Source organism: Haliotis rubra, unplaced genomic scaffold, assembly GCF_003918875.1.
Source record: "Haliotis rubra isolate DU_JTF1 unplaced genomic scaffold, ASM391887v1 Scf23, whole genome shotgun sequence".
NCBI classification, from domain to species: domain Eukaryota; kingdom Metazoa; phylum Mollusca; class Gastropoda; order Lepetellida; family Haliotidae; genus Haliotis; species Haliotis rubra.
In genome coordinates, this window is record NW_025766336.1 from 1,949,242 (window position 1) to 1,961,570 (window position 12,329).

Sequence of the window (12,329 nt, forward strand, 5' to 3'; positions counted from 1 at the left end):
TTAGTACTAACATTTTTTATTATAAGCCAAAATTGATCACTAACATTTCTTTAAGTGGAATTTAGTCTTTATTTATCGATTTTTCATCAGCCAAGCTAACGTGTGTGAAATTATCTTACCATTCCCATGGAGAAACAAGTGTGTCATTCACAAAGAACAGGAAACAAGTTTGAAAAATTGTTTGTAACAAAATAAATATATTGCACTTTGTTTTACAGTCACAAGTGTTAAATAAATAAATGTGTGCGAGGCTAGTTTGAAGGAATACACTATGTATTTACTCTCTATCTGGAATGATCTGTTCAACCTTGACATGACTTGTGGTCCCTTTGGTCCAAGTTTCGCCCAGTTTATGTTATATTCACTCATTTGTTTAAAAGAGCAAATTATTTTGCAGATATCACACAGTGTCTAGTATTTTTCAAGAGGTTAATGTAAATAGAACATGATATCTCTACTGCTCATCATCACTTGGAGTCAGGACAGAGCAGTCTGTAGGTGCCTCTCAGGATGATGGGGAGAGCTGTGTTGTCACGATGCCACCTGCAAAAACACCAAACATGAAGGGTAAGAGAGTTATACTCTTGTCAAGGAGGATGACCACATGTATGTGGTGATGGTTTTGATTGGGTCACTATTGTCACAATGGCTGTTCAACTAAAATGAGATTTCACTGCACCAAATTTGACAGACAAAAACTGGTTCAATCAACAGAAGAGGTGGTTTGGAAGCCTAGTGGTTAAAGCATTCGCTCGTCGTGCCGAAGACCCGGTTCAATTCCCCACATGAGTACAATGTGTGAAGCCCATTTCTGGTGTCCCCGTGATATTGCTGGAATATTGCTAAAAGCAGCATAAAACCATACTCACTAGAACCTGTAATTTCCTATACATTTTGTCTAGTCACCATGCTCATGGAGTTATCATGATATTGATGTGAGAAATGACTCACCTTCCAGAGTCGATGTCTGCTGCAGGATTAAGTACCACTGACGCAAAACTGGAAATGCCAAATCATACAAGTTCAGTGAGACAATCACAAGTTACCAGTGTTAGTATCACCAATATAAATCACAAGTTACCAGTGTTAGTATCACCAAGAGTAGTATAGACAAGTGGGGTACAGGATCATCCATATAAATCACAAGTTACCAGTGTTAGTATCACCAAGAGTAGTATAGACAAGTGGGGTACAGGATCATCCATATAAATCACAAGTTACCAGTGTTAGTATCACCAAGAGTAGTATAGACAAGTGGGGTGCAGGATCATCCATATAAATCACAAGTTACCAGTGTTAGTATCACCAAGAGTAGTATAGACAAGTGGGGTACAGGATCATCCATATAAATCACAAGTTACCAGTGTTAGTATCACCAAGAGTAGTATAGACAAGTGGGGTACAGGATCATCCATATAAATCACAAGTTACCAGTGTTAGTATCACCAAGAGTAGTATAGACAAGTGGGGTACAGGATCATCCATATAAATCACAAGTTACCAGTGTTACACAAGTGTTAGTATCACCAAGAGTAGTATAGACAATGGGGGTACAGGATCATCCATATAAATCACAAGTTACCAGTGTTAGTATCACCAAGAGTAGTATAGACAATGGGGTACAGGATCATCCATATAAATCACAAGTTACCAGTGTTAGTATCACCAAGAGTAGTATAGACAATGGGGTACAGGATCATCCATATAAATCACAAGTTACCAGTGTTAGTATCACCAAGAGTAGTATAGACAATGGGGTACAGGATCATCCATATAAATCACAAGTTACCAGTGTTAGTATCACCAAGAGTAGTATAGACAATGGGGTACAGGATCATCCATATAAATCACAAGTTACCAGTGTTAGTATCACCAAAGAGTAGTATAGACAATGGGGTACAGGATCATCCATATAAATCACAAGTTACCAGTGTTAGTATCACCAAGAGTAGTATAGACAAGTGGGGTACAGGATCATCCATATAAATCACAAGTTACCAGTGTTAGTATCACCAAGAGTAGTATAGACAATGGGGGTACAGGATCATCCATATAAATCACAAGTTACCAGTGTTAGTATCACCAAGAGTAGTATAGACAATGGGGTACAGGATCATCCATATAAATCACAAGTTACCAGTGTTAGTATCACCAAGAGTAGTATAGACAATGGGGTACAGGATCATCCATATAAATCACAAGTTACCAGTGTTAGTATCACCAAGAGTAGTATAGACAAGTGGGGTACAGGATCATCCATATAAATCACAAGTTACCAGTGTTAGTATCACCAAGAGTAGTATAGACAAGTGGGGTACAGGATCATCCATATAAATCACAAGTTACCAGTGTTAGTATCACCAAGAGTAGTATAGACAAGTGGGGTACAGGATCATCCATATAAATCACAAGTTACCAGTGTTAGTATCACCAAGAGTAGTATAGACAATGGGGTACAGGATCATCCATATAAATCACAAGTTACCAGTGTTAGTATCACCAAGAGTAGTATAGACAATGGGGGTACAGGATCATCCATATAAATCACAAGTTACCAGTGTTAGTATCACCAAGAGTAGTATAGACAATGGGGTACAGGATCATCCATATAAATCACAAGTTACCAGTGTTAGTATCACCAAGAGTAGTATAGACAATGGGGTACAGGATCATCCATATCAATCACAAGTTACCAGTGTTAGTATCACCAAGAGTAGTATAGACAATGGGGTACAGGATCATCCATATAAATCACAAGTTACCAGTGTTAGTATCACCAAGAGTAGTATAGACAATGGGGTACAGGATCATCCATATAAATCACAAGTTACCAGTGTTAGTATCACCAAGAGTAGTATAGACAATGGGGGTACAGGATCATCCATATAAATCACAAGTTACCAGTGTTATATAAATCACAAGTTACCAGTGTTAGTATCACCAAGAGTAGTATAGACAATGGGGGTACAGGATCATCCATATAAATCACAAGTTACCAGTGTTAGTATCACCAAGAGTAGTATAGACAAGTGGGGTACAGGATCATCCATATAAATCACAAGTTACCAGTGTTAGTATCACCAAGAGTAGTATAGACAAGTGGGGTACAGGATCATCCATATAAATCACAAGTTACCAGTGTTAGTATCACCAAGAGTAGTATAGACAATGGGGTACAGGATCATCCATATAAATCACAAGTTACAAGTGTTAGTATCACCAAGAGTAGTATAGACAAGTGGGGTACAGGATCATCCATATAAAAGTCACAAGTTACCAGTGTTAGTATCACCAAGAGTATAGACAATGGGGGTACAGGATCATCCATATAAATCACAAGTTACCAGTGTTAGTATCACCAAGAGTAGTATAGACAAGTGGGGTACAGGATCATCCATATAAATCACAAGTTACCAGTGTTAGTATCACCAAGAGTAGTATAGACAAGTGGGGTACAGGATCATCCATATAAATCACAAGTTACCAGTGTTAGTATCACCAAGAGTAGTATAGACAAGTGGGGTACAGGATCATCCATATAAATCACAAGTTACCAGTGTTAGTATCACCAAGAGTAGTATAGACAATGGGGGTACAGGATCATCCATATAAATCACAAGTTACCAGTGTTAGTATCACCAAGAGTAGTATAGACAAGTGGGGTACAGGATCATCCATATAAATCACAAGTTACCAGTGTTAGTATCACCAAGAGTAGTATAGACAATGGGGTACAGGATCATCCATATAAATCACAAGTTACCAGTGTTAGTATCACCAAGAGTAGTATAGACAAGTGGGTGCAGGATCATCCATATAAATCACAAGTTACCAGTGTTAGTATCACCAAGAGTAGTATAGACAATGGGGTACAGGATCATCCATATAAATTATGAGTTTCCACATGATGTTCCTTCTGCCATACCCCGTTGTGTATAGGGGTTGCCTTTTTGTAACTGGGGCATCTTGGGATAAATTTGTGTGGACAACATCAAATCATGTTCCAACAAATTTACCCTGCTGTTAATGGGGTGTAGGAGAAAAATTGGGATGAAAACCCTTAATACTGTCCGACTGATCCGGTAGCCCCATTGTGTACTCCAAGTCACAATGTATGCTCAAGCTCCAGCCTTGTTGCCTGTGTGTTATTTGCTTCAACCACATAATCGTGAAAAGGGATCACAATAATGGCAGTATGATTTTCTTTTATCATCCCAAACTGTGTTCCACAGGAGATATTGCTTGTGTGACATCAACGATATCTCCTAGGACTCATGTAGGAGACAGTACATTTTGTACAATGCCCTGACAATGCTATGACATCATGAGCTTGATGACGTCACAATGCTATGACAGAGATGTACATTTTTCATTGATAACTAATGAAGAGTGGCAGTATGATTTTCTTATGTTGAACCATTAACATTATGAAAACCCTTTGCAATTCCTTCTGCTATTTCAAGCTAGTGTTGAAAGTCTTCTGCACTGGGTTTCAGCTAGTGATTATTTCTTTGGCAATGGGTGAAGAAATGGAATAATTATTTGGAACATTATGATATGTTTTAAATATATGTAATGTCAGAGATTCCTGTCAACATACTACCGACAATACCAGGGCATGAGAGTGACATTATCCATGGATGTCATTGTGTTTCTAAAGTCCATTGTCACCACTGGCACTCACTTTGGCAGTTTCAGCAAGTTGATAAGTTCATGGGCTCGGCTCACTAGGGCCTCACTGCCCTCAGGGTCCACTGCGTTGTTGTAGTGTTGCTTAGCAACTTTGGTTAGACACAAGATGGCGCGTGGTATCAGGTCCTGACACCTGGTGGACAGCTGCAGACATGACAGATACATCTTGTCACAACCAGTGCCTCTCATGCACACAACTACAGTTCCAGCATGAAGCGTATTTCTCTACACCTCACACATGTGTAACAGCCAAAAAAGAGACTAAATATTTCTCGCTTTTATAACATTTGCTTTAAGACTTTAAGATGTTAATCATACCAACAGCTACTCAGCATAACCATTCCAAGAAAGTATCCCAGAGCTTTCTATCCACTCAACATGCTTAAAGAATACTGATGGCAGATTTTACAAAATCAAGTCATCAGAAAATTTCAACTTGAATAATTAAAAAAAAAAACATGCACTGTTTGCAAGAGGTTCTCAGAGAATGACGTCAAGGTAATATGATTCGGGTACAATAAAGCAATTATGGCTACATTCACAGAGTGATCTTAGAGCTAAAACATCTGCTGTGATGACCTTGGGTGACACAGGTCTGGAGGATGCACTCACCTTGGCTATGGCGGAGATGAGTACTGACACGATCTTCGGGCTGACCTCCGACCTATGTTCTGCAGACAACAGCAAGCCTGACACCTCATAGGTCATTGCCTCAAGAGTTTCATAATACTTGGCGATGAGGTCTGCCGTACAGCCGGGGTCATGGTGAAGGGAACAGAGCTCACCTACACACCACACCTACAACATGTGCGTTAGTGAGTGAGTATGGCTTCACACATTGTGCCCAAGTGGGGAATCGAACCCAGCCTTTGGTGTGACAAGTGAACCCTTTTACCACTCGGCTACCACACCACCCCACTACTAGTCACAGCTAACAGTAATATGTATAAAATGAACAATGATGGGTCTGTTGAACAGACACAAGTTTGAGCAATCCTTACAGAGTTGTGTTACTTCATGGATGCCCATTGCCCAGTGTAGGGCATAACACACTGCAGTCCAACAACATGAAGGATGTTGCTCTTCCTCAGACATGCTCCTCACACAGTGACACCATATCATGCTCCAGGCTGTTGATTCAGACGAGTGCAACCAACTTGGTAATCACACTATTTCATGGCTTGCAGTTGTATATAATAAAGTACAATTGTGAAGTGCTCTACACTGGAGTATGATTGTGAAATGTGACATGTCTGACCTAAGACTCACCAGATTAGAGAAGATGGCCTCCCTGTCAGAGAAGTCGCGTGTGCCCATGAGGAAGGTGGAGATCTCCTGGTACTGGTTGTTCACGATGCTGGGGTACTTCCGTAGCAGGGCAACCAGGTTCTCAGACAAGAGTCTGTGATTCAAATTAGCAGTGTCACTCAAGACCAGTCATTACAGTTCTTGAAGTCATTCAATATAATAAATATCATGATTAAGTATTATGTATTATACCACTAATCATTCACTACAATTCGAGAATAATCAATTATAATAATTTAAGATTTAGATCTCCCCCTCCTCCAACAAAGAATCTCTCTGCTCCCTCATGCAACTTCCACTGGACACCTTAAAGTATCACCAATGGACCTTACCCATGAAGGTCCGGGTCAGAATATTGATCTTCAGTAACCCCTGCTTGTCATAAGAGGCGACTAGCGAGATTGGGTGGTCAGGCTCACTGACTCGGTTGACACACGTCATCGGTTCCCCATTGCGCAGATCGATGCTCATGCTGTTGATCAATGGATTGTCTGGTCCAGACTCATTTATTTACAGACCGCCGCCATATAGCTGGAAAATTGCTGGGTGCGGCTTAAAACTAAACTCACCCACTGACTCACCAATGGACCTACTATCGTCACACGGCAACAAAACTCAGTATGAGAACAGATCAGACGTTTTCCGTAAATTTTCCTTAAATACTATATATTGTAGCAGTACAGTAGAACCAGAATAAAGACATCATTGGTTTCTAACTAAGGTCGTGGCATACCTTCTGATGTCATTCTGGAATTCTGGGATAGCGTAGAGCAGAGAGGACCTCTCCAGCATGACAGGAAGTAGCTGCCCTGCGAACTCCACGTCCACCTCCTCCAGCACCACAGAGAACCACACCCTGGACAACAGGAGTCATGTTGACAATACATCACACACAGAAGGATAACTGTAGGAGATGGTGCAGGGAGAAGGAAAGGTGGGGTTGGAGATGGAGTCCCAGTGATGGTTTGGTCAAACATGTCTCCTACAAACTGATCCTATTTTGGTGTTATCAGGATGTTTGTTTGTCTCATCCAGCAAGACACCTGTCAACTTTCCACCTTTGATGGCTATGATAACATGCAAACAGCCAAGTCACTGGCCATCTGTACAGCACATAGTATTTGTACTCGTCTTTGCTGGCTACCTTATTGAAGCTGGAATCGACATGGTGTAGCCCCTGGATCAATAACAATCTCAGCATGTCATTTACCCACTAGAACAAGTACTATTACCTGACTAGTACTGGCACTGTCTGGGAGCACACCACCACCCTGGGTAAGGCTTTCATGTCAGACAAGATGTTGTGTAGAGACGACAATCTGGGGAACACACAAAGAGATGAGTTGATTCCTTAGAAAACTGTCACTGAATTGATACAAGCATTGAAAAGCAATTATGACCAAATTACAGTCATACAATATTAGTTAAATGATTCTTACATCAAAACATGTAAATATTTTAGTAATTGTGTGTTGCATGCTGCATGAAGTGTACATACTTGTCGATGGTGTCTCCGTGGCCACCGTCGTAGCGGGTGACAAAGCTGAACAGAGGTCTGTAGAACGGGTGCTGGAAGGCCTCCACAGAGTTGGATGGTTCCGCATCCCCAGTTGATCCCTGACCTAGATGCTCAATCTTCTTGGCTTTCTCGATAACCTCTAAAGCTGCTGTGACGCATGGAAGGTCAAGGACTGTGTGGAACACCTACCAAGTAGAGCTCCATGTCAGACCTGTACAACTGTGGGGCATGCTACAAGTAAACTGAACTAGTCATGTGGTTCTGGTATGCCTGCATGGAGCAAGGATGTGTTCAGGTTGGATGTTTTTTCTGTTCTTCCGGAACACAAGTTTCCACTTCATTTCGAGAGAATGAAAGATAATCAATATAGTATTGGTCAGGATAAGGCAAAATGTATTTGCCCTAACGGCATGGACTCACCTCCATGGCTGTGGCAGGAGACATGAGGGCAGGCAGGATCTCTGTAAACTCAGACACAAATGTCCGCGGATGCCAGGCAAGAATCTGTCAACATACGATTAGATACATTCAAATGTACCATTATAGGCAGAACAAAGTTTCTTACAAATAAGTCAACACTGAGCTAGGATTATATTTTTACCAAAAGTGTGCTCAATTTAAGATCATACTTGTTACAGTCAGGAAGATGAGTTTGATGAACAGGCAAACATAACCAACACACACACATCACATATCAGTAATCAGTGCACAGACACCCCTTAGGAACACTTGCAGTAAAACATATGCATGTTGTCCATTTAACAAGAAAAGAAATTCAAAATACGGACATGATTGGGAATAGACTGTAAACTGCATCTGCAATGTCATTTGTCTACACCTACCTTCAGAATGTTGGGGAAGAAAGAAGAGAGGACCTTGGTTGTATGACACAGGGTCTCAAGGTTACGCAGAATAAATCTGATGGTGTCGAATGCCACACCTGGATCGTGGAAGTTGCGGCCCAACACATTACGGAAGTAGTGCAGGTATGTATCTCCAGGGTCATGGACCACAGCGCTACCTGTTTAATATGATGGACTTAAATCTCCTAAGAATTTCAAGCATTGTTCATGCAATCATAAAATATTTTGATCTTCACCAAATTCCCATCCTTGCAGTTGTGCAATTTCATTCTACTATAACCATATAAAATAGCCAGTGTATATCCAGATACCCATGCAGAACACAGGCCATCTGAGACCAGCTGTTAGAACCTGGGACTCAGGACATATTACTAGCTTGTCATGTGAACTGGTTGTATTTAACATATACATTGTAGAACTGCCACTCTGAGGCAAGGGTTCAAAATCATTTTGCAGGAATTATTGAACAAATGTTTGTCTAACTCATCACAATATCCTGTAATTAAATAAGGCAACATGGTCAAGCCCGTTCTGGCAAGATTCATCATGAAGTATTCCTCTACACTGTTTCAAACATGTTTAACTTACTGTGGTTAACAAAGAACTGCAATATCTGCAGTACAATGGGTGCATATTGGGCTTCAGATGACACGCGAGCATACAGACGCTTCACTTCCTGGTGCACACGAGGAACATGACCTTCATCCAGCTCACAGATGAGGTCAAGGACAGTCACTGCCTCAACCAAGCACTGCAGACAATAAACAGTTGGAACATACCAGGCAACACTTTCAGCAATCTTTATTATCTGGTGCAAAATGTCTCTTAAATTATAAATACACTTTATCCCACAATAATGTTTTTTGTCCAGGGTGAATGACATTCTTGAAAAAAACATCAAAAGACTGTTCAATCATTTTTAGTTTCCTGTGATAATTTAAACTTGCTGCGATATCACACTGTAGCAGGACATATCTAACTAACTGACAATACCTGTATATGAACAAGACTCATCTGTCTAGAAACTGAGGAAAATACAATTCCTTCATTCATTAATGACATCTCAGAACTCTGCCAACTTCTCATGAATACACATCATTTCAACAAGTGTATTGCTTTTATGCTCCAGAGCAAGAGACAGTGCCAAGAAATGTATTGGACCATCCTTTACATCAGATAGAGTCAGTTTTGTACTTACAGCAATCTGCAGTTCAGCATCAGTGTTAACCTTTGGCTCTGAAAAAGATATACAATGGGCATAAGTAGTGCCTTTCAGCTGACTGACATCAGCACACATTATCTCATAATCAGAAGTAGAGGTTTCAGCAACAAACCTGACCAAATCTAACCAGCTGATTAGCTATTAACTGCCTTGTAAACCCTTGATGGTCTACATACATCATGAAGTCTTGATCGCGGCAACTGTTTACACTCTGAATTCAACGAGCAAGAAATCAGGGATGGATACAGATGTTTGAGAAGTGAGGGGGTGCACACTTCATTTTCAACTGTATTCAATTGTCAAATAATAACTTCATAAACTTTCAGGACAAAAGGGCGAGGGGGCACCCCTGCAACCTCACCCCACCCCACCCTGCCCCCACCCCCCTCTGGATCCGCCTATGCAAATGTACAAATATTTATCATCATCAAAAACTATTTAAATAAACTTAGCTTAACCTGTAGAGGTTTCCAATTCTTTGAAGAGAATCTACATTATATATGCATTTTCTGGGACTGAAAATGTCATATGCCTTTGTATTTACTATACTATGCGTGGCCAACCAGGTAAGCACCCTAGCCCAAATCATCATTCCTTCTGCTGACAAAGCGTCAGTAAACAGAATTGCAGGGAGGTGGTCGGCCCTACCCCAAGGAAGATTATCTTCAAAGAATTGGAAACCTCTACAGGTTTAGCTATTTCATTTTCATAGAGATCTTCCTTGGGGTACATATATGCATAAACACAGACTCCCAAAGACCGAAGGCTAGGGAGGTGGGAATTCTGTTAGGTGCAAGAAAATTAGCGATATTGTGGACGAAGCATGCTACTTACGCTAAAAACACTCACCTGGTCATATATGACCCGCAGCTCGAAGAGAGGCATGATGGGAGGTGACCCGAAAGGGAGGATTGTACACAGATCCGAGCCAAAAGTGTAAATGAATGAGAACATGATACATGTTCGGAAACGCCCAGCCCACATAGTGACAATTCATGATTGAGCACCGAAAGGGCGTACACATAACAATATAATCAACACCGACAGGAGAATATATTGTATAAGTAAACAATGAGCCTTCAGTGGATAGTCGATTAGAGCAATCGAAAATCAGAATCAAAATAATGAACCGAGACTCACTCGGTCAGGGTGGCAGAACACTGTCCACTGGAGAGAACAGACCGACCAAAACTAGCACGATCACTAGAATGCATGTTGAACTTGTAGTGTCGGATAAAAGAACTCGGCTGACGCCAAATAGCGGCTGAGCAAATATCTTCAATGGGCAGTGCCGCTGCAAAGCTTCTGAAGTAGCCACTGCCCTAACCGATTGAGCCTTCAACCCCTCGGGGAAGCTTACCCTTAGCCTGATAAGCTGCACAGATGACAGAAACAAGCCAGCGAGAGATAGTTTGTTTACTGGCAGGAACCACAGCTTTCTCATCACCGTAACAGATACGGATACCCTGTGTTCGTTTGATATAGACCTTGAGGGTCTTACGGAGATCCAACGGGTGAGCACGCGTAGGAGTGGTCCCCAATGTAGAAGACTGGGTAAGAGTGGGAAGATCAATAGGAGCTATCACATGGAAAGCGTGATCGATCTTCGGACGGTAACTATCCGGGAGGCGAATACTGACCCGATCATGGTGAAAACCCGTCAGTGCGGGTCGGACGACATTGTGTGAACATCGCCGACCCTTCTACCGGATGTCACCGCCACAGGAAACCGTTAACAACTTAAGGTAAATAGCCGATAGCCGTGAGAAAGCAGGACCGGACAGCCAATCTAGCACAATTGACAATTCCCAAGGTGGGCTTGTTTGCTTACCGATCCACGCCAGCTAAGAAGCGCTGCATAAGAGGGTGCTGCCCCAGAAGAGCACCATTGACAGGGGTGTGAAAAGTGGAAATAGCAGTGGAGTAGCCACAAATGGTCGAAGCCGCCAAAGAGACTAAAGGAACTCCAAAACTCGGATTAAATCCACAGAAAAGGGATCTGCAATCCCCCTATCTGAACATCAGCGAGCATAGCGGGACCACCTATTCTCATATTGAACGGTTGTCTTGTACACCTTCTGGTATTCTAGAGCAGAACACTAGTATCTGATTCCTCCCGCAGACACGAACAGATCCACCTGGAACGACCCGTACAACTGGGAGATAACTCTGAATATCTGCTGATTGAGCATCCACTCGTGCGGGACCAGGACCGGCGAGAGAGCGTGTCTGCTCGAACGTTCTGCAGCCCCGGGAGATATACCGGAACCACCTCACAGTTATACTGGTCGCACCACAGTAGGAACTCCCACGTCCCCTAAAAGAGCGCTGGAGACACTGTGCCGCCTTGCTCCAGTATGTACGTCATGGCCTTGTGGCTGTCCATTTGCAGATGAACAACCTGGCCCCGAACGTAATCCCCAAAGCGCTCGAATACCAACCTGGCGGCTCTCAGCTCTAATATGTTGATGTGAAGATGGGCTTCGGCTACAGACCAGCGTCCGGACATCGACAGACTGCCGAGAACACACACCCCCAGCCCGCAAGGGATGTATCCGTCTGAACTGAGAGAACTGGTGTTGGGAGGCTCAAGTGGAAGCCCCTGGAGAGATTCCCGACATCGGTCCACCACTGAAGGTGAGGAAATAACCACTTGGGAACTGTGAGACACTTCTCCAAATCCTCTGAGTGAGCCCACAGACATGCCAAAGCCTGCTGTAAAGGG

The 12,329-nt window shown here is 42.2% G+C and overlaps 1 protein-coding gene across 1 annotated transcript in view; it reads right to left on the minus strand.

Moving 5' to 3' along the window:
• Window positions 1-12,329, minus strand: part of LOC124277982 (AP-5 complex subunit zeta-1-like) — a 27,753-nt gene continuing 15,424 nt past the window's right edge. Inside the window, exons 8-19 of the mRNA XM_046713710.1 lie at window positions 9,581-9,618; window positions 8,971-9,133; window positions 8,362-8,540; window positions 7,940-8,023; window positions 7,499-7,704; window positions 7,233-7,319; window positions 6,734-6,856; window positions 5,962-6,094; window positions 5,305-5,490; window positions 4,685-4,836; window positions 952-999; window positions 1-543 (exon numbers count right to left, since the gene is read on the minus strand). Of these exons, the coding sequence (XP_046569666.1) occupies window positions 468-543; window positions 952-999; window positions 4,685-4,836; window positions 5,305-5,490; window positions 5,962-6,094; window positions 6,734-6,856; window positions 7,233-7,319; window positions 7,499-7,704; window positions 7,940-8,023; window positions 8,362-8,540; window positions 8,971-9,133; window positions 9,581-9,618 (1,475 nt within the window). The 3' untranslated portion in view covers window positions 1-467. The remainder of the gene's footprint in view (window positions 544-951; window positions 1,000-4,684; window positions 4,837-5,304; window positions 5,491-5,961; window positions 6,095-6,733; window positions 6,857-7,232; window positions 7,320-7,498; window positions 7,705-7,939; window positions 8,024-8,361; window positions 8,541-8,970; window positions 9,134-9,580; window positions 9,619-12,329) is intronic.